The 24,498-nt window shown below is 34.8% G+C and overlaps 1 protein-coding gene across 1 annotated transcript in view; it reads left to right on the forward strand.

Moving 5' to 3' along the window:
- The window catches only part of Naaladl2 (N-acetylated alpha-linked acidic dipeptidase like 2), a 659,654-nt gene that overhangs the window by 428,170 nt on the left and 206,986 nt on the right, over positions 1–24,498 (forward strand). The window contains exon 10 of the mRNA XM_051185714.1: positions 2,057–2,203. Within this exon, the coding sequence (XP_051041671.1) occupies positions 2,057–2,203 (147 nt within the window). The remainder of the gene's footprint in view (positions 1–2,056; positions 2,204–24,498) is intronic.

A 24,498-nucleotide genomic window follows, 5' to 3' on the forward strand; every position in this document is an offset into this window, starting at 1 on the left:
GCTACCAACCATGTCCCAAATAAGGATATGGAGACTTGTTATTAATAATGAATGTTCGGTCTTAGCTTAGATTTGTCCCACTAGCTCCTTTAACTTAATTTAATCTGTTTTGGTTCATCTATGTTTTGCCTCTGGGCATTTTACCTCCATTTCAATCTGTATCCTACCTTTATGCTTCCTCCATGTCTGTCAAACTGGCCCCTGGCATCTCACTATTGTCTCCTTGTCATTCTTCTTGAGTCTAAATTTCCCCTTCTATTTATTCTCCCTGCCTGAAAGTTTTACCTATACATTTTCCCTCACTTTTGATCCTCTAGCATTTTAGCAGACCAATCAGGTGCCTTTGGCAGGCAAGGTAAAACAGCAACACATCCTTAAATAATTAAAAATTCAACAAATCTTTGTATAGGTAAACAAATGTTCTGAACATGATACCTAAACATATTCAGAGAAGCAGGAGTGGGAAGGAAGAGAAAAATGATATCTGAAATGAAGGAAGACATGGAAGTGAACTGATAAAAGTCTATAAAGAACTAAAGAGGTAAACTTACAGGCCAGGCACACCAAGAGATTTCCAGAGCACTGTCATATAGTCAAGCTCAAGGGTCTTATCTGCAGGGGTTGGAACTAGTAGTCCTTGAATTACTAGATAAATGTATAGTTATTACCATTCACACATAGGCATTTGCTGTGGACAGAATACTGGTGACCAGATGGAATCTCCAGTTTGATCTGTAGCAATCAAATAATGGTTTGCTGATACTCTGAGTTTGAAGTGAAAGTCTGATGCTTGGAACATTGTACAGTGTATGAGTTGGGCTATTTTGGAGCCTTGTACCATAGTGTCACCAGGTCCAAAGGGCACCAGCCAGTATTTGAACTTATGGTGTCATGTCTCTGATCAGGATACCTATATCAGTTAGCTGAGACAAATGCCATTTCAGCTTGCCAGCAGGCACTGTAATAATCTTTACCATCCCCTCACTATTGCCCTGTAGGGTTTCTGATGCATTTTTCTTCAGGAGCTCATCTCAGCTCATATTACTTAAAACAGTCAAGAAAAGACTACTGTAGAGAAACTAATAGGCCTAAGCAACTCAGTTGAGGCACAGCTCAGCATAGTATCTCCCAGATGACTCACTCAGGGAGCTTCAGTATCCTGTTAAGCTGATGGTAAATGGGAGTGTTTGGACCAATCACAGTCATTTGGACATTAAGTTTGAACCAATACTAACTATTGGGCCAATTACAACAATCATAGTCACTAAGGCTTGTATTTTGAATCAATCACTATCTGTCATCTTATTACCAGTCTGAGTCATCCTTGTACCAGGAAACTGTTCTGCTTCTGGTCAAGGTGGAAATGATTCTTTGAAGTTTGTGATCAAAAGTCAGCCCTAGCTGAGGCTGTGCTTAGGAGAGCCAGGTCAGACAACTTCCATCTTTTGCATAATTGTCTGGAAGCATCCTTGAAGTTTTCAACAAGACTGGTACTGGAATAAGGCTAACTCAGCTGGCTGTTTGACTCATAGACATTTTCTTCAAATCATTTCAGGGAGCAAGAGAGAAAGAGTCCAATGGCTACAAATTAAGAAGTCAAATGGCTCAATCCACAAGATTTTTTCTTACATGAAAAATTAATGTCAGGAGGGCTGAGAATACAAAGCTAAAAATTTTATTATGACCTCTACCAATGATTTCAACAGTGATTTAAAACAGTGTGTGTGTGTGTGTGTGTGTGTGTGTGTGTGTGTGTGTGTGTGTGTGTGTGTACCCAGTGCCTAGGAACAGGATTCACCTTCATCTGCCTTAACCTGACTCATACCTCTTTGAGTTTCAGGAGTTTATGCAAGAACTGGAGAACAGATTCCTGCCTCTACCTCCAAATGGTCCCATCAAAGGAAACACAGTGAAGTCTAATCACTTGCATTTTAAACATGTAGTTCATTGACAGATTGATTCTATGATCCTTGGGCCACATTTTGAGTGACATTGACTTCTAAATTTTCTGTGACATACATGTTAATATTAACAATATTTAAACTGTGTTTTTCAGAAAAGTAAATTCAACTGTTCCAGAAGAGCTCAGTGCCCAGGAACCAATGTCAGCTCTGTACAGATACAAGGTGATGCTGATTATTTCATCAACCATCTTGGAGTTCCAACTGTACAGTTTGCTTATGAGGACATCAAAGCATTAGAGGTAATTGTTTCTAAACTTGGAAAGTACTCACATACAATGTAGCAGATGTGCAGATTTGATTTTAATATACCTTCATAGTCATCTTTCATACCAAATAGGTCACTATAGGAAGGAGCTTTATTGTGGAATAATCTTGTTATCCAGAAATTTGAAACTGTGTTTGAAAACATGAGCTTTAAAGAGCATTCAATTCAATTTAGAAAGATTTACACTGTCACATTTTCACAGAGAGCTTCACAACAAGAAACATCAGTTGTTGAATTAACATCAAAACAACTGCAGTCTTCAGTGTTCACAGAAACACATGGCCTGTGCAGAAGACCTTCCTCTCCTTGCTCAAGGCGAAATGCATTTAGTGTGCTCAGTGTTAATGTGATTCTTGTGAATTAGTTCTCCAAGTTTGTCAATAGTTTGCATGCCTGAAAACCTTTTCCCCAAAGTATAACATGAAAGCATGATTCATCTTCATTAACCTTGTTTCTCTATGGTATGGATCTGAGTCCTTCACTATTTCTGAGAATCAGCAAACTGCTTCTGGGTAAATCTAAAACTTCTTGAACACATTGTTCATATGTTTGTGAGAGGTTCTGAAGCATCTTGTTTCAGGCCACTGACAACATACGGACTACAAAATAGAGTGAAATATACTATGGTCCTTAAATATAGATATATCAAGAAAACAGAGTTTAAGTTATGTTTATATATACCTATCTCCAGCTATGTAGTTTCTCAATTCCAGCAGACTTACAGTGTTTAGTGTTGTATGTATCCATGGCTCTCATTACACACTCTTGTTTGTTGGAGGTAGTGACCATTATCCATTTAAACTCATAGAGACAAAAACCTCCAGGAGAATCCTACTGTGGAAATACTAACTCTTTGGTAATGTAGAGTAATAGATTTACTTGCTTAGTTAAGGTTTTCATCCACCATCTTTAAGCATATATTTAAATTTTATTTTTGTTGTTGCTTGTAAGTCATAGAGGGTTACTTGTCACAGCAGGCATGAAGAATTCGAGGAGACATTTCAACACTAGATTCACTCCTTTGAAGTAGAATCTGGGACTGAGCAATCTCATCAGGCTTATGAGGCAGGTGCTTTTTGCCAACCATTTCTCCTGCTACATGCACAATATTTTTAAAAAAATGAACACACATGTAGATATGCTGGTTCTGTTGCACAAACTCAGTATATGCACATTAATAAATTGGTGACCTGCACTAACACCTGAACCATATTTTGCCCTTGGCCTCTGCTGCCACTAAGGGCTTTGATGGTGTCCATGGCCCTTGCAACAGTTGAGGGCCTTGTTGATGTTTATGGTCTGTACTGCTACCAGAGATCACACTGAGGTCTTGAGTAAAATCCATTGTATCCAGGGACCATGTGTAATTCCACAGTCTGTGCTTCCACTGATTGTAAAGGACAAGAAAGCTAGTTTTGCCATGGTATAGATGACTGCAGACTCAACATTGAGAAAAAGGGAGGGCTATAGAAGTAAAAAAGTAACAGCTTAGAAAGCCACCAAAGATAACTTGTAAAAAAAAAAATCTGATAAGGATGCTGAAGTGTAGCTATTTGCAGTTGATGGCTTCTGGAAGGGGTTAAGTTTCAGAAGGATTCTGTTTTTCTTAAAGGGAAGGCTACTGGGAATGTAATTGTGCTCCAATAAGTTTATGGACAAGTTGAACTTTTTTTCTTATTCTTCTTCTCTCTCTCTCTCTCTCTCTCTCTCTCTCTCTCTCCCTTTGTTTATTTTTTGCAGAGGTTAGTTAATGCTGTGCTCATGCTAAGGCCCCATCAACTACCAACAAGTAACCACAGCAATTAGCATGGTTTCTTGTCAGGATTTAGAATCCATAGATTAAGGAGTATTTCCAGACAACTTGGATGCACAAATCAGTGCATGAAGTAAGAGCTATTCATTGTTAAAGGAAACAGAGTAGTCTGAGGATAGTCAGCTGGAGAATGTGATGAGAGGAAGTAGACTGGTAATGAGGAGCAATGAAGCCTCCAGGGAATGCTGTCATCAATGGGAAACTCTGGAAGCCAATGTCTCTCCTACAGAATGGGTTTATTCTAAAGGACCCAACAGTGCTGAGAATACCTAACTCTTGTCTTCCAAATCAATTGTTACCATATTTGTTTCTACACAAGTAATTAGTAAAGAGTCCCCCATGCTTTAATGACAAATGACCTTGTTTATGCTGATTTAGTGGGGAGAAGTTTTAAAAATAGATTTGTCCCTAGCAAAATGGGATTTCTTATGATGAGATAATTTTGTGTAAGCTCTATAAAGAACAGATATTAACCTTTACTTTCTATGTTACCCTATCATAAGTATTTGTACACAGTTATTAAGAGGATTTTTAAATATTGAAAAGCTTTTTGTAGGATATTAAAATATTTTACATTTTACTACGCCAATTAATAAAGTAGTCAAGGAAATTAGAGACTTATCACGAATTTGCCTGACTCCATATTTTAATTTCCATATGTTGTCTTTAGAGAAGTTACCAGAGGGTTGGAAATCAGAAGCCCTGTGTCTTGACATTTCTCAAGTTCCATGTGTGTCTGTGCCTCTGGCACTTTTCCTCTATGTAGGTAAAGAAAATTGGTACAAAAATTACACTTACCACTACTATCATTGGAATTTAAAATTTTCCATAGAGGCTCATGTTTTTAACAGTTGTACCCCAGCTTATGACAGCTTAATGAAGGCTGCATTGTCCTTAGAAGGCCTGGTTTGATTGGCACAGTAGGCGCAGGTTGGTATTTGTACCTGTGTCTATCCTCATTTTTGCTTTCTCTCCTGCTGCCATGTAAGGAATCTCTAGCATATATTTCCACCACCATAAACTGTTCTGTACTTTTCCTGTTTTTATAGACAGTGATACCTTTAAATCTGTGAAGGAAATAAATGAATATGCCTAAAATAAAGATGAATTCTTAACCAAACACAGGTAAAGATCAACAATGCTGAGCTGTAAACTAGAATAATTACAGCAACCTACAGTTTCAAAAATGCTGTGATTGCCACTATTGCCATTGTGGATTTATATGAAATAAGAAGGGATTGCATGAACACATGTACTTCAGTAACAGGGTGGGCAATCCTAACACCTGATAATTAAATCACTACAAGGACAGTTTCATGGAAAACATGGATCCACTAGGTTAAAGCCTATTCACATTTTGAAAAGGTTGGAATAATATCATGTTGGAATTCATCATGCTACAAAAATCAGCATGCAACTTAAAATTTATTGTTTGTTTCAGAAAATCACCACTTATTCAACTATAGTTAACTTCCCAAAGTGACAATAGTTAGCTGATATACATGGGACCTCTTTACATTTATCTACAACAATTAAACTGTGTAAAAAATTAAATTTTAGAAAAGTAAGCTATTGCAAATGTGTAGTTTGTTACATACATAAGACATTATTAATTTGGCTTTTAATTAAATGTAACAGTTGACAAATATGTATGTGAAATGTTTCACATTATCCATATTCTTGGGTAAACCTTTTCTTCCTAGTTTCTGTGGATTCAAATACATCACCTGTAATTGTTTAATGCACCATTCATCTTTGTCTTTCCTTTAAATCTTTAGCATTCCAGTAACTAAAGCTCCCAAATGCACAGGAATCAACATATTTGCCAAAAGGTATTATGATTCTTTCTTATAAGATACTGCCTATTAATGGAAACATCTTTGGTTTTTGGCTTCATTTAAATAAGGTTTTTAAATTCATAAACACTGTTGCACCTGTTAGGAGGAGCATCCTGCACAGTTAAATCGAAAGTAGAGGTTGCCACAAAGGAAATGAAAAGACAGATGCTTTCCAATTAAGGGTGTAGTATTTATAACAAATGGTAGTCCACGCACATTGCTTCTGTCACTTACCACCTGTCTGACATAATTTTTGTTCTAGATCAGTATAATTAGACTCTGCAAGGTATGTCAGAGGGCCTACTGTTCTTGGTGAATCAGAGGATCATTTATGCTCACCAAACTTTATAGCACAGATTAAAGCTGTTTACTCATTCCACTTCTCCTTATACTCCTTCCTCTTCCGCTTGAAACACTCCATTTTAAGACCAATATACTGCCATAATTCAGGACTTAACATTTAGATATTAATGATCTAAGAGAGTATCATGGCTTTTAACTAGTGAGAGTCATGACATTATTGTTTCAGCATCTAGTAAGACAGAGACAGACATGAAAGCATCAAAGGCATAGGGAAATATATTTTCTTTAAAAGCTAAATGAGTTTATTAACAATCTGGTTCTTAAGTCAATATACAAAATAGTATACATATGTGCATGTATGAACTTTAACAATGAGTAAAACTTGTGGCGCAAAGCTGAGAATTTGCTTTTGCATATAGCCTCACATGCAGTAGTTAAATGCATGCATATTTGAATGAGGATATGAATTTGCATATTTTTGCTTTATTCTGATCAGAAGAGCAATGTTGTTACATAAATTACTAATCATTCTTTCACTCAATTTTCTGTTTTGAACATAGTCATGGCATTGTTAGCTTGGCAAATAATTGCCATTCAAAAGTCAGTTCAAAATTCCCGACTTCAATAATCAAAACCACGGCATCTCTTTTTGTGTATGTTCTACTGGAATTTTGGACCATCTGATGGAAGCAATTCATCCCAATAACTAATTGCTTTTACAGTGTCAATAAGTGATTTTTTTTAATCCTTTTTGATTTAAATGTCACCATTGGAAACAAAAAAGAAAGGATTCTTTAATTTTAGATAATTATCCATAATCATAACTTATTGTAGGAAACCCACTTATACTATCACATCAAAATAGATGGTATTGTTATTTTCCCATCATACTTGTTTCATTAAGAGACGATTCTCCAACTGTGTCTACTAACCATATACAGGTACTAAGGATCCTCCTCCACTATAACTTTTGCTTTTATGAATAATATAATATTAATACTATATTTTAATTAGAATGGACATAATATATATTCATATAACTCTATATATTAATACTATTATTAATTAATTAACTATCATATGATAATGGAAATAACTGAAAATTTTGGAAATCAATCAAGCAGTGAGGAGCTATTTCTTAGGCATACTGTTTGCTGTCAAGCATTGGGACCTGGGTGACATTCATATTCAAATTAAAATAGGAGTGTGGTAGTGTGAACACTGAATAGGCAGAGACAGAAGTACCTCTAGGGTTCGCTGTACAGCCAGCCTTGCTTAATCCAGTGAATTCCCAAGTCTCATTGAAAGAGTCTGTCTCAAAATACAGTGAATTATTTCTGAATGATGATACATAATGTTGATCTTGTGGCTTCCACATGTATGTACATGCATAGATGTACACATGCATTAATACATACAATCCTGTACACAAACCTGAATACGCACATGAAAATAAAAATACATATAATTAAAGAAAAAAAATTATATAATTAAGAATAATTGTGATTGTTTTGCATTTTAAAATTTCACCATGGAATCTAGGTTCATGTTAATGAACTTCTCATAGTTTCTGCATAAAGTGTAGAAGTGAGAGGAAAAAAGGATGTTATGTTGCTGTCAGTTTGAAAGAGTTCATATCTCAGGGAGACAAGAAGTCTCTGGACTGGAAGAATGCTGGCTGGGGAAGCTGTCTTCCCAAAGCTGGCCTACTTTGTTTTATATAATGTATGACAAGTGTTCAACTTTACCTCATTCAAGGGTATGAGCTATGATTCAGTATAAACCTATATATGTCTTTTCTGGTTATCTCTGTATATTACCATCCCACTCACCTGACAAACAACATGAAGTAGAAAATATAACACTGTCATATACTGAGGCTCTATAGAAAAGTCTGCCTTGTAGAGACATTTCTTTGGAAGAGGAGGTTAAACCCCAATCAACAAGAGGAGGTTAAACCCCAATCAACAAATCAACAGTTCCAGAGCAGGCTGCAAAGCTTTGATTGTACAATCTATGAAATGGCTGTCACACAGGGAGAGCTATTAAAATTGCTGCATGCTTCCAAGAGCCTGAGGAATAAACATAAGAAATTGAAATATGTGACAGATATGGAGAGAAAGAAAAACAAAGAATAGAGAGAATTTTAAGACTCAAATAGATAATTCAAAAGTCATGCTTCAATTTGCTTAATATTTTGAAAAGGCTGCAACAAGGAGGACAGTTTTCCCATACTGATACACAGCTTGACCTATTTTTTTTTTTTTTTTTTGAATTCTAAATGAGAACATGTATTCTGGATGACTGTCATCATCAGATCAAAACCTGTATCACAGACACTATGTTTTAACTCCAGTGCTATTTTTGTGGAGCTGGACAATGCCCAACCTGTTATGAGGAAGTTTTATAACAACCTTAACATAGGCTTAATGGTAGGTCCTGCAATGGATTGCCATATTAAACTTCAGAATACATGGCAAGTCTCACATGATTTGTCTAGGTATATGTTATCTTAACTTTGTGAAATTTTCTAATTAGCAATTTTATGTATGTTTTATAACATTGGCAGTATGCCAGAAGTTCAACACATATAAAATATAGAGGAAAGTTTTCCTTCCTCCATGTAATCATATTCTAGGAAAATTAGAAAATTATACAAGAAAACAAATCAAGTAAAATAAAAGTGATCTTAGAGCAGGGTTAGCTGACAATTTTGGTTCCTGATTCCTTTAAAGCATAATGACCAAAGTTCAGAGATCCTGGACACTCACTGTCATGGTTAGTGGGAACTCTCAGCTTGATGGTTAGAATCACTTAGGATATGGGTCTCTGGGTATGCCCAAAGGATATTTTCTTGATTATGTTTATTGAGATTAGGAGCACCCAACTTAGCTCTGCACAGGCTTCTTGACAGAGTAAGTGGAATGACAGTATGTGATTAGTATTCTATGATCCTTGATTGCAGATATGATGTGACCAACTGCTTCAAATTCCTGCCACTGTTACATCCTATTATTACAGTACTGTGAACTGTGAGCTAACAAAACTAAACCCTGTTTCCAGGAGCTCATTTTCTCAGATATTGTATCATGGCAACAGGAAAAGAAGCTAAGACAAGTCTCACGTGTAATATTGCCTGAACCTTGGCATGTTGTGTCCACTCAGATGCAGGACAATGCTTGCCTGATGTCTATATTACATATGCACTTCAAATTCCATAAGGTAGTTTTGTTTAAATTTGTAAAACATGAGCATGGGAAACTTACTTAACAGATCTCTATTGATATCAGTATAAAAAGTGACTGAGTAACAACAATAACAACAAAAAAAAAGGAACATGAAAAGAAAGAAGTAACTCTAAAATTTGAGGGAAATTAGACATAATTAGATGCATTCTAAGCTGTGTGCCTCACAGATGTATTTAAATACTCTGATTTTATAAAAATATCATGTCAAAATATTGCCTGGTAAGTATACACTCACAGCCTATAAAAGATAACATTTACACATTCATTTTTTTATTATTTGATCCAGCTTCTAATTAATTAACCCATAAAAAGTGAGCACTAATCCTATTAGCTAAGAAAAGTCTCTATGAAGAATTCATTAATAGAGCCAAAATAATACCAAAAATATATTTCTAAATCACTCATTATAACACTGTACCAGACATTGTTGTCTTCTAATTATTTTACCTATGCTGTCATATTTATGTCTTCTATTTATAGATAACAGCTATGAAGAATTTGTTAATAACCCTACTTTCTTTAAAGTTGACAAAACCTAGCATAGAGTACTTAAGTAACTTAAGTGATGTCACCAATTAATTCAAAGGCAAAACCTTTGAACTCAGTATTGAGTCACAAGATTTCCACCCATTATCAATCACATACACTTGCACTACTTATTTTTCTTTCTTTTCCTTCCTTCCTTCCGTCTGTTTGTCCGTTCTTCTTTTCTTCCTTCCTTTCTTCCTTTCTCTTTCTGTTTATTATTATTTGCCTTTTCAAGACAGGATTTATCTTCATAGCCCTGGCTGTGCTGAAACTCACTCCATAGACCAGGGTGCCTCAAACACAGTGAGCTTCTTTCCTTAACCTCCCAAGTTCTAAGTATCACAGAGTCTAGACAGACAGCTGGGGAAACTGTGTGGGACCTAACTAGGCCCTCTGAATGTGGGTGACAGTTATCTGGCTTGATCTATTCTGGGGGCTCCTGACAGTGGGACCAGGACTTGTCCCAGGTGAATGAACTGGCTTTTTGGAGCCCATTTCCTATTGAGGGATACCTTGCTCAGCAGTGATACTTGGGGTGATAGGGAGGTTGGTTCTGCTTCAACTTCGTATGCCACCCTTTGATGACTCAAGACAAGTTTTATCTCCCCTGAGGAGTGGATAGGGGTGGAAAGGAGGAAGGTGGGGAATGGGAGAAGAGGAGGGAAGGAGAACTGGGATTGGTATGTAAAATAATAATAAAAAAAGATGAAATAAAAAAATGAAGTTTATCTGAACATGGCAGAAAAGAAAAAGAAAAATGATTGATTGACTACCACCTGGCCACTTGTACCATTTCTTAAGTGTCTCCATCTCTCACTATCTCCATACTCCACCATGATAGTATGATGCCTGATATTTTCCTACTTATGTTTACTGAAAAAAAATGTAGGGGCTTCTTAACAATTTTGAAAGTTAAACAACATTATAAATGGGTAATATGAAGCAATAATCTTTATTATGGTATGAATGGATATTACCAACTTATTTAATGCTATGTCCCATTGTGAAATGGAGTCAATTATTTAATTCTAAACTTCCCAAGTGTATATTTCAAGTAATTGATGCAAATAGTAAAGGAAGACTTTAAATCATCCATATTTGTTGATGATCTTATCCTCTACATAGAGACCTAAAGATGACCAGAGCTGGAAAACACTTTCAACAAAGTAGCAGGATACAAAATAAACACATTAAAATTAGTAGCTTTTCTATATAATAATAACTAATGGAAGAAAAAATGAAGAAAGTAATTCTATTCAGAACAATTTCAAAACTACCTGTGAATAAGCACATCCAGTAAATGGAAATCCTTCTACAATATGTAGTATAAAACCCTGAAAAAAGAAACTGAAAATGAGACAAGCAGTTCTTAAGAAAATAACAAATGCTGATGAAAATGTGGAGAAAAGACAACCCTTAAATACTGTCAGTGGAAATAGAAATTATTCCAGATCAATAGAAAATTTCTTAAAATAAACAAAACTAGATGTTGAACCAGATCACTTCTGGATATGGTCCTGAAAGACTCTAATCCAATATGCTCCAAGATAACTATACAATAGCATTCATGTTATTATAGCATTTGCCCCAATATTCAAATTATTGAATCAGTCTGAGATTCCATTAACAAGTGAGTGGATAAAGAAAGTATGATTATAGATGATAGATACATAAACAAGTAGATATCATGTAAATACATGATTGATATGCATTCAGTGTAATTTTGTTTGCAATAAAGATGAATAAAATAATGATGGTGGAACATGGATATACCTTGAGATCATTATATTAAAGGAAATCACTTGAACATAGAAGGACAACTAACTTTTTTTTCATTTGTGTGTCTTATATTTACATATATGAAATGGCATTTATGTATATGCATGAAGCATGAATGCAGAAGGGGGATGAAGAGAAAGGAGTATAGCAATGGGAGGGGAAACAAAGAAAGGCAAAAGGGGGAGGGAGAATGAATTCAGCCAGACTCCAATAAAAGTAAATAGAAAACATGCTAAAATCAAACACCAACTTTTCTGCTTCATATATTTTGAAAATAAAGATGTCATGATGGTACTGGTGGGTAGCCCATTTCTCAATGACTGTGCATACGCACAAGGTTCACAGTGACTGGACTTATGCAAGAGGCTCACAGTCACTGTGCGTGCACACAAGGCTCACAGGACTGTACATGACCATGAGACTCACAGTCACTGTGCGTGCACATGACGCCCATAGCTTTAGACACTGTCATCATTCCTTGCATATTTCCTAGTTTCATTTCTGAGTTAATTTCTTGTCTAATTCCTGTGTTAATGGCACATTTCCATGAAGCAAATATTTTTAGAACTAAAATCATTTGGGAAAACAATTAAGATGCTTTTTAAACATACAATTAAAATCTTAAAAGCTGTTTTGCTCTCCATATGTTCCAATCATACACTACAGAGGGGAGTCCATATCTGGGCATAGCAGCTGTGATGACAGTGGCAAGAGGTGGACAAATATCCAGACTCTCAAATGCCAAAACTTTAGCATAGTTTTTTGTTTGTTTGCTTGTAATCTGTTTATTATTATTATTATTATTATTATTATTATTATTATTACTATTATTATTATTATGTGTTTGTTTGTTTGTTTTTGAGTAGGGTTTCTCTGTGTAGCCTTGGCTGTCCTGGAGCTCATTCTGTAAACTAGGCTTGCCTAAACCAAACTTTAACTAATCTTTAATTGCAGATCTTCCAAGTCTACTTCATAGAATTTATAATTTTGTACCCTCTTTCCTGATAAGTATTTTTTTTGTAAAACTACAAAGGAAGTCACATTTATAAAATCTCATAAGTATTCAAAAACATTAGATGAAAGTCAAGGCCACTTGGTTTATACAGATCTCTGTGGCTCCCCTGTGGAAGTTCTTATATCTGTGTAAGTATCAGGAGAGAACCAGTTGTCTTTGGTCTCCTTTCATGGTGCGACTGTCTCTGTGATTTTAAATGAATAGAGAGAATTCTGCTGAAATAGAACAAAGCATTTGTAAGCATTTTGATTTCTGCAGTCTCTTGTCAGTAGTTTTAGCCTTGAAATTATTCTGACCCAATTTTCTCTTATCAGTGAAGTACACTGTAATTCTAAAGAGTTGAATGTTTATGTAGTATTGAGAAGTAGAAAAAGAAAGATAAACTCTATGTATATGTTGGAGAGTGATCACTTCCAATCTTTCAATATTTTCATAGTTGCTTTATCTTTATTTATTCATGACTCTTCTCTGAGGTTTATAAATTTCACAATACTTCCTATTTTGAGGAAACTTCTAATTTATGGAAGATATATTCAAGTCTGTAATAATTGTGACTGGCATTTGAAAATTCAACCATGAATCACAAGGCTATTTTAAAGATGTATCTGTATATATGATATATATATATATCATATATACACTTTTCTTCTCAATATTCCAAAGTACATTGCAAAACTATATGCATTTACATTGTATTTTGTAATTTAAGTGAGCTAGAAATCATTGAAAATATGACAGAAGACATGTTTTCAAAGCACAAATTTAAAGTCATTGCATATAATTCACTTTAACATGAAATAATCTTGCTCTTCTTATGAAGTCTCAGAAGCAAAGCCTTTACGGTTTCTATTGCTATGATAAGATAGAATTAGAAAAAGCAGCTTGGGGACAGAAGCATTTATTTCATTGTGTAGCTCATCACAGGAAAAGCACACCAGGAACTCAAGCAGGTTGGGGACCTGTGATTAATACCTAAAGTGGCTTGCTCACTCGACCACCACCCAGGATGGTCATATCCATAATGAGCTCAGCCATGCAAATGATCAATCAAAAAAATTCACTACAGGCTGATCTTGTGGGGGCATTTTCTCAACTGAGGCCCCTTCCCTCTTCCCAGATAACTCTAGCTTGTGTCAAGTTATCATAAAACTAACCGGGACAGATGCAATTAAGAACAAATTTGTAGTGGTGATGCTGAGAGACATGCTCTTGACAAAATGTTGAAGTTAAATTGAGGTTAGTTTGTCTCTGTACAGTGGCCACCTTGCCAGGTCAGGTGGCCCACTGGTTACCAATGACTTGAAGACTCCTACTACTTCATGATTTTAGAGAAATCACATGGTCAAGATAAGACCAGAAGCTGCTCTAACAGGAACATAATGCTGGGGTTGTGAGTTCATGTTTGCATGACCAGTTCCTTGTGAAGAAATAATAGGTAAAAATAACTGATTTATTGACTTTTAGGGAGGCACTGATCACTGAACCATAAAACTTGGAATTATTATTCTTTAGCAACAAAAATGTAACTTGTTATATCTATGAAATCTATTAAATTAGCTGAAGACATTTATTTTCTAACTTATCTACTACACCCTGAGGTAGTAGGCAGCACTAAGTAGATTGTGGACTTTTGTTTTTTAATTTTTAAAAAATATTATTTTGTGTGAATGGGCATTTTGACTGTATGACTTTCCAGTTACCACAGAGGCCAGAAATAGTCATGGATCCCCAGAAGTGGAGTTATACACAGCTGTGAGCCACCGTGTGGGTTCTGCATTCCAAACCATAGTCTCCTGGAAGAGCAGCCAGTGCTCTTAACATCTGACGAACCTCTCCAGCCAGTTTCACTTGGTTGTAGTGCCCAAACTACAATCTGTTCCACTAGGCAAATGCCTAGAGATTGAATTAAGAGACAAAACAGTGGGTCATTCCTTCAAGAGGAATGCTGGAATGCTGAATGCCATTTATTGAGGGGAAGGAGTGGGTTTATATACTGACTCACAGCACTGTGGAAAACAACAAGGTCAAGAGTAAAAGTTTTTAGACTTAACTCCTCCCCAGCAGATGTGTGTTAGCAAAACAGGAATAATACCAACAAGTCGTGGGGAGGGGGAGATGTGCCAGCCAAAAGCTTCAGACTTGCTCAAGGTGCCTTGGTGGTCCATGAATGGCCCTACATTTATTTGGTTTTATAAATGAAAGAGCAAATAAAGCTGGGATGAAGAGTGAAGGATAAGGGTTAAAGAATGAATTAGAGGGGAGCAAATGAGGGATGGAGTTGATCAAAACACATTATATATGTCAATAAAATCCTCAAAGAACAAAAAACAAGATTAATAAAAAAAAAAAAAAAAAAAAAAAAAAAAGATGGCTTCGCTGGTAAAGTGCTTGCCAAGCAAGCCTCTAGATGAAAATTCATAATTCATATTCTAAATAACAATGCAAAAGGTTGCTTTCCAATACAAGTTTGTAATCCCAGATCTGGAGAGCAGAGGTAATCAAATCTGGAACTAAAGACTGGCCAACCTACCCCCAAATCATCAAACTCAAGGGTTCAGTGAGAAACTTTCTCAAAAATAATGTGCACATGAGTTTGAGGTATATACCTGAAAATGACCCCTGATCTCCACAACCATGGTTACTCAGAGCCTTGTATGCACATGTGTTCATGTATACACAAAAAACACAGACCACTTACAAAATAAACAAGAGTTGAGTGTAAGCCCATTCTGTTGTCACAAAATTGTAAACCTAGCATTTATCAGCCTAATACAGTAGTCTTGCAAATTCTTGCCAAGTCTTCACTATCTAGTGCAATCCTGTCTATAAGTAAGTTAACTAAATAATGAATTAACAACATTCTTTCTCCCTATTGTCTGCCCAGTGTGGCTGGCTGTAGCCACTCTGCTATAAGCTCATGTTTTATGGGTTATATCTTTTGTCTAGTTTCCTTTCCCACTCACTTTCCATCTCTCACCTCATTAGTTCAATTCTATTTTTTTCTATACATTTATTCTCACTCAGTATGCTTCTTTACATTCTTTCTTTAGTTTTTAGTTTGCAATGCTCCAATTCTGCTCATCTTCCATTATGTTTAGTTGGCTCCAAACTACAGTTTCCATTTTATGTTTATTCACAGGTGAAGGTTTGGTCTTGCTCCCTTCTTCATAGACGGCACCATCTCCTGGTAGGAGGAAAGATAAATATGGAGGACTATTTGGTATATGGTTAAGTGCTCAGTATTTAAATGCACATATCAAAATAAAAATATCTGTCAAATAAAATATGTTCTTTCTTTTAGCCTTGACATATATCCATTGAATATAAATGAGGAGATGACACTTGAAAATTAGATATTTTCAAATTCTTTCTTATACTTATACTTCACAAAGGAATAGAAACATACGAGATGACTCCATGATCCAGACTATATTCTAACCTCTGTCTGCTTTTTCTACCCACCCCAGGCTCTATCTCATATGATACAGGACCCTGGATACATATGTATACATCCCACTTTGTTCTCTGGTCATAACCCATAACACAAACCTATGCCCCCATGTAAATAACTGATACTGACCCACACCTGAGATTTGAATAAAATAAAAGCACACAACACAGCAAGTAGTGGGTGGTTATGGAAGACAGGACCACATAGTTGGGAATACTGAGTCTAGATCACAGGGAAGATAGATGCTGATGATAGAAAGACTTGACTCTGAAGGAACACATCTGTCCATATTGATTTAATATTAAAAATATGGAAACCTTTCTTTAAAAAGCATATATTGCTCCTCTGGAGCTAACCAAATTCAATAGCAATAAACTGAACAGGCAAAAAAGGAATGATGAGAACAGGAGACATGGTCTTCCTGAAAGAACAATATTAATAACAATTGATCAGCCCTAAAAGCATACATACATGTAATAGTATAGAGACTGAATAGGTATACTTATGTATTTAGGAAAATACGTACAAATATACATGAACATGAAAAAGAGCAAGGAATAATATATGAGAGAGATTGATAGAAGAAAAAGGAAGGGGGAATATTGGAATTATATTATAATCTCAAAAATAAAAGAAAAAAAGTAAAGCCTGCATTCCAGAACCTAAGTGTCAGCATGTACAGGAAGAGAATTAACCTCCTTAGATGCCTTGGGTTTGCAGCCATAGAATTGATATTATGAAACCTAGAAACTTGAGCCAGTTGATGAGAAGTCATTTTTTTCTTTTTAAAGAGTAACATATATTTTAAATTTTTTATATTCAGTTTCTGTAGTATAATTTAAATAAGGATATTTTTATTTATCTAGACACTGTACATTTTATGTTTTCCAATTACTCTTTCTTAACTCTCCTAATAGTCCTTTTATTTTTTATCCCAGACAATTTAACTTCTATTGTCATGTCATATTTACATTCATGGTTCTATGAATTTCCATGAAACATTGGAATAGCAAGAGAGAAAAACATAAGATATTTGTCTTTCTGAGTGAGAATGGCTTAATTTTGCTTACCATGATTATCTCCAGTTATATCTATTTTTCTGTAAAGGGCAATTTCATTCATCTAGCTATTGCCTTCCTCTGCCATTTAAAGATGTGGCCTAGTGTGACTTTAGGTTTTAAACTGTTTACTCCAGCACATCATAGCTTCAAACAATTCAAACTTTTTCAAAAATATTAAGTTTAGAACTAAATGTTGCTTCAAAATGTAGAGTCTTCAGACACAGAAACACAGTATTTGGGAAGTCAGTTTGAAAGGAAGGATTCATTTAGCAAAACGTGAAATAAAGTAATGATTAAGTAAACCATAAACAGAGCCTATGCAAGCAAACATCAAGAGCAGACTCATTGTTCTCAACTACAGTAGAGAGATCTTGACAGATACTGCAGTCCTGTGTGAACAGTGTCGATATCATGATGGTGTAAATATTTATGGTAAATATTTTGAGGCAAGAGACATCTTTGGTTGTTCTTGCTATTAGAATTTTCACGTTCAAATCTTAATGGGAATATTAAGGTCTAAGCCAAAGCTAATAAAGAAATTAGAGAATACTAGGTAACAATTCTACTTCTATACTTCAGTCTTTTTATATTAGATCCATAGCCACAACATTTTAAGTTATATATATTGAGAAAAAGATAGTCATGAAGGATTGTATGTGCAAAATAAAACAAAATGTAAGTTCTATTCTTTACTCATCGCATTTGTGAAATCAAAGGATGAAACTCATTTTTATCTATTTTAAAGAGAGTTACTATGTATTTACATTCTTTGACCTCGCCTCTCATCCCTAATTCCTTCTTTTCTCCTTCCTTCCATTCTTCCCTTCACCCACAATTTATTTTTTATTCTGTTTTGGTCATGTACATGTATCAATCACATTTATTTTAAATGACATTAAAGAGAGTCTTTATTATATTTTAAAACATAATGATTGTGTGTGTGTGTGTGTGTGTTATCACAATTAATGTAATTATTCTCCTGTTGGATATTGGGTTTGCCTGTACTGTTCTTTCAGAGTGTGACTCAAAGCCACCCTTATTATTCACTTGCATTTAGACAAACCTTTTCCTGACCTATTTTTTTTTACCTGCTTTTCTGAATATATTAGTATTTAATGATAACTTTGAATATTCTTACCAGGGTAAAAATATAAATGATATGGCATAGTTTTATTTGAAAATAACTATAACAAGTTATGAATCTATAATTGATCTAATGAAGACATTGGGAAAGTATCTATATTTAAGGCATACATTTTTCTGCATACATACATTTTTAAAGTGAGTCACAAGAAGCTTTGAAACATTTGAGTGTTGAAGAAGAAAAATGCGAAATGCGTGACATGCAGCTTGACAGGTGTCAGAACTTGCATTATGAAAGTCCTTCTTTACTGTTTCAAACTACTCTGAGGAATATGAGCAGAGAGCTCCTTCAACAAGGTCATACCACTTCCCAAGAAGGTGTGAGAAAAGTTTCAATGAAATGAATCAGTGTTAAAGTGTATATAAGTCAGAGTTAATGATTTCAAGGGCACAATTCTAAAATTACAGCTATTTGCTGTTAAAGCTGAAAAAGGTATATGTTTGTGCATAGGGACAAGGGTTCAGGTTGTTAGGAAATAGCAGACATGATTAATGCTACCAAGTAGTGGGCCGCCACTCCTTCAAAACAGTGCCTGCTGTCTCCACACTAAGATTAACCTGTATGGCAACAAAAAAAAAATAGACTTACACCACAGTACACTCCATCATTCTCTGAGGGTTTTTTTTTTTTCTCCTTTTTTTTTTTTCTTTTCTTTTCTTTTTTTGAGAAAAAAAATGCCACTTCTATATTGGTAGGTTAGGTTAGTTGATAGGTTAAATTGTAGATAGAGTCTCACACCTAATTCTTTTCATGGTATTATGGTTTCATTTGTTTAATTATTGAATTATATCTATGTTTTCATATGTGGAATAAATATATTGAATAGTGATAAGTTATATTTAACATAATATTTTACGATTCAAATCACATTAAAAATAACTTGCTTAAGAAACATTTGAAATTAAGACAACAAGGCATTTGTAATCTTCTCACAACAGAATTTCCAAGAATGCTTTCTAATGTTTGTAACCCAAAAAGAGGAATTTATAGAATCTGTTATATACATTTCCTTTTAAAAGTCATTGGGTTTTATGTTTGAGATTTTTTTATAACCTAAACTGTATTATTTATTGGGTTCCATGAGGTAGTTTTCTTAGCTTTTAATATTCCCCAATATTTCCCCTTTTTTATTAAAGTGATGTATACAATATACAATCACAATTTACCTTTCCCCATCTTTTCTCAAATATCCTCACTTACCCACTTCTCTAACTCCCCACTTCTTCACCTCCCTACTTCCCCACTTCCTCTCCTACGAAATCCACACCCTTGCTTTCCCTTTTAAAAACAAACAAACAAACCAGGAAGACTGAAGGCTACAGGAAAGCACTAGCTTTACTTCATTTTGGCCAATGAGATACATAAGTATTCTCTTCAGTAGATTCTCCATATTCAGTTAAGATATGTTAAGTGTTGTCTTTAGAAACACAGACTTACCATCAGTTTGTGGAGAGTAATGTATAGCCTTGGAAACAACCTAAGTTTTGGGTGTCTACAGTGGAACCCTTTTACAATCAACTCACAATTTTCAACCAGGAAGAGAAGCAGCAGACTCGTAGGCTCACAGCTTTTCCAAAAGCATCACACTAGTTTTATTTGAGGAAAAAATCCAGAGAGGGAAACAATCAAAGGAGCCTGTGAGTTATGGTAACATGGAAGCAACTTAATAAGTTTTTTTAAAATTAGTAATTCTATCAATTAAATTTAATTGAGTACAAACTGTGCAAAGACCAAGCTGTGATTTCAGAACAGATAAATACATTATATAATCCACAGAGCACAAAGGAATTATACTCTCATTAGAGTACTACAGCATTAACATAAACAAATAAATTGTCAAGAGCGGGTCATAGCTCAATGGCAAAGGATTTCTCTCTCTTTTAAATATATATATATGTGTGTGTGTGTGTGTGTTTGTGTGTGTGTGTGTGTTTGTGTATTTTGTCTGCCTGTAGGTATTTCCATGTACTGTAGCCATACAGTGTTAGTTGAAGCAAAAAAGAAAAAAAAAAAAAAAAAAAAAAAAAAAAGAAAAAAGAAAAGGATGTCAGATCTGAAACTGGAGTTGCAGAGAGTTGAGAGCTACCTGGTAGGTAATGGGAACTGAACCTTTCTTCGCTGAAAGAGTTACTTCTTTAACCTCAACAAGGTCTGTAAAAGAATAATTTCAATACTCATAAGGAATTCTTTATGCCTGCCTTAGTGTTCAAAATTCCTATTTTTATAAACTGTTAGTCATTGCATGGAAAAGCTTTTTTGAAATCTCATCTTGATCATTTTAACATGATCCTTTCCCAAAATCATATTTATGATATTAGGAGTGAAATCTTCAAGTATTTTATGAGACCCCAGTTCACACCATAACAATACAAGATCATGTGAATGGTTTGCAGGCTCTGACTTGATAATGTTGCTCTTCTTCCATTCACATAAGTTCAATTGAGATGATCAGTGTATCTTCAGTTTCTCCAATTCCTTTTACACACTATTAATATAGATTCAGAACACTTGATAGCAGATTTTCAGTGTGTATTGATTATAATAACTGTTTCAGTTATTTCTGGAGGCTCTGATCAAATATGGAAACACTGCTAGTTGACAAGCTACACAACTTTGTGTTCTAGTTATGTCCCAGTTATCTGGAGTCATTAATCTGGGTGATTGTCTAATCACATTGCTGTACAATATTGCTTTGTGGTCATCAATAATAGAAAATAGAATCCCAATTAGCTGTGATTTCAGATGCTGGCTTGCTCATCATAGTTCAGTTTAATCATGGCCATAATAAAATAATGTAGCTAAATTTTACCATCTTAGAGAGAAGTTTCATTTAACTTGAAGCTGTAGGCTCTCATAGGAGATATTCCTGTATACAGTATAGAGACATAATATTATGACTATGACATTATATGTATGCTACTATCTCATTTACAATATGAATAATTTTAAGTTAGCACACCCCTTTTTTTTTAAAGCTATTTATCTTTTGAGCATGTCCAGACAGAACACTTAAAATGTTGAGTAGTATGGTCTCTAGCAACATGACAGGTACATTGAGATTATTACAAACATTATCAATTTGTTTTAGGAAAATGCTATAGTGTACATTAGTATGAAATCTTTCCAGTTTTAAAAATTATTTATTGGCATATATAAATTCACTATGCAATATTTTATGCTGGCTGTCCAGAACCTACCTCTGAGTGGCTTACAGAACATTTATTTTTACCACCTAAGTCATAAAAATTGTTTTCCATATCTTCAGTCAGGTTTAACTACAGGCAAGAAGAAGTAGAGAAATTACCTGTCACATTTTTCACAGCCTAGATCAAGATACTGTTTTACCATGGCCCACTAAGCTAATTTAGGAGGAAAAAAAATGGAAAGAGGTTTGTAAAAGATGGCATTTATATGTAATATATGTAGAAGAGTTTAGGGACTTGACAGGTTGAGACTGTATTCTCTTAGAGAGAATACATAATGACTTATTTCTTCTGAGCTATGCACAACTCCTTGAAGGGAACTTTCAGTTCTCATTAGCACTCCTCAAACAACTTCTCCATCTCTGTGAAAGGGAAGGGCACAAGAAACTTAAATTCAGACGTGTGTTTACTTATCAACAAGTCAGCTATTTGCGCTCTTATTTGAGAACTACATTTCCTTAACTGGTAGGGAAAACTCTAAAATGGACAGAAATGTAGGGATTTAACCTGTCTCTATTGATTCCCACACTCAATATTGAAAGAATATGTCTGAAAAGAATTAGAGCCACAGAATCTATTTCAAACCTTTAACAAGAAGGAATGTAACTACCTCGATTTGGGTCCCAACTTATTTCTTCTAAACTTGAAGTATTTGATGATGATTCTTGAAACTGTATTTTCCTCATTTATGGGGTACAGTAGTACTGATGCCTATCAAGGTTATGGTGAGTATTGCACTAAAGGTCCCCTACTTCAATACACAGACATTGATGGTGGAGGATCCCTTGAGGCTTTGGAGGATGCTTAGTAGGGTCTCTGCTCTCTGCAGCATGCCAGCATGCAGATCCTTCTCCTCTAGTTATGCAATCAAAATTATCTTCACATATTGCTAAATCAAGAATCTCTGTATTACACAGAGCTTTGCACAGTCCCTGAGTAAGTAAAACTTTGTCATTATTTTATAAAATATATACCTGTATGTTTTGAAGCATAGCCTTTAGGAACTCAAGAATTAGCTTAGTTCTTCCTTTTTATATAAATATATATTGTTTTCATATATGTGTATATCTAAGTGTATATTCATATATATATATATGCTTCATATTATATGTTTTTAAATATGACACATTATTTAAGGTGATTTAATTAAAAGTAATAGGGAACATATAAAAACAGCTAAAATGCATAGATGATTGTTAAGCTATGGTAGTTTATGTTCTTTCTAATGAAAGACTTTAAAAATTACTATTTTAGAACAGCCAAAGCTACACAGAGAAACCCTGTCTTAAAACAAGCAACCATACAAAAAATTACTGAAATTGGAAAACACATTTGGACTTAAATTTATTTTTCTTCTGTGTGATCCTGTAGTCTAAATTGATAGATGGGAAATGATAGGAAAGAAAGTTGTCATAAGGAATGGGCTGGTAAGCAAGGTCTTTACCATGTTTATTATAAGGAAAGTGAGATGAAAGAGAAGAAAGAGGAGGAGGAAGGAGAAGTGACGAATGGTAAGAAAATGTTTTATGGGTTTGGAGGGACCTTTGTGTATTAGGGAAGTGGTGAATATGATCAAAACGCATTGTGTGAGGTTCTCAAATATGCAATGTCTAATATATGTAAATTATGCATTTATACTCATTTGTATAAAATCACGAGAAAATGTAAAACGACTTAGATAATTATATTTTTAAATAAAAACAGTCGATTTCAAGTATTGATCTCAAACCAATTTTTAATAATTGTCTAAACTACAATATATAGGGTACAATTATCAGGATAAAGATAGATAAATTATTGACGTCTTTTGAATAACAGATCTAGGAAGAATGCTATGACTCAGACAATAGAAGTTTCCCTTATTCCCACAGGTCTTTACATGGTTAAGCACAAAGTCAGCAACAATGGCCAGGTGCTGCTGAGAGATTTCCCTAATACTCAGCCCTCAGAGGATTTTCCATACATTTACTGCTCTTCCTCACTGAATAAGTGACTACATCCTTCTCGATGCACTAAGGGTCATTCCCTCTAGCAGGCTATGCTAATCCACTTAGCACATTACTCCACATGAGTTGTGCTCTTAAATATTCCCCTGGACAGCCATTCAGCTGAGCTACTTATTGACACTGATAAGATTAATGTTCAATGTTTTACATGTTGGAACACAATTGCACTGAAATTGATTGTTTGGGTTGTGTTATTCAACATGAAGACCTTTAATGGCAAAGGTATTGTTACTACTGAGAGTAATATTATTCTTATATCCTTAGTGCTAGAGAGTGGACATGATAACATGATAGTAATCTAACACTTAATCCACAATGTTTCTGAAAGAAGTTAGATTGGCAAAAATTACTGAACTTATAGTGACATATATTATAATATACAGTATTTAGTAGTATTTATGAAGAATTTTTATATATGATGTTCTATGTGCATTTGAAAGCTTATGACAGTAATTTTTACTAAATCTATGCTGTCAGATTACTGATAGACTTTTAGCCTCTGGGGCAGGATTCCACATATTGAGTGGCCATAATGATAATAACAAACCTTTAACACTTTAACACTAATGGAGTGATTAACATAGACTTGGTATTGTAACAAACAGTGTATTACATATTAATTCATTTATTTCCTGGAAAGTTTAAATATCTTTTACAATCTATGTAAGTAATATTGAGGACTATGAAGTCAGACACCTGACTTCAGATTGCTTTTCAAAATACTCCCTTAGCTTAGTCACTACTTGATAGATTTGGACATGATTGACCAAGTCTTGCGCACCCTGCTGCCAAGTTGTACTTCATGAATGTTCAGCTTCTCAACCCTCACACATAGGTGCCATCCTTTTATTTGTTTACCTGCCTGACCTACTCTATGACT

Source organism: Phodopus roborovskii, unplaced genomic scaffold (genome assembly GCF_943737965.1).
Source record: "Phodopus roborovskii unplaced genomic scaffold, PHOROB, whole genome shotgun sequence".
Lineage (NCBI taxonomy): Eukaryota > Metazoa > Chordata > Mammalia > Rodentia > Cricetidae > Phodopus > Phodopus roborovskii.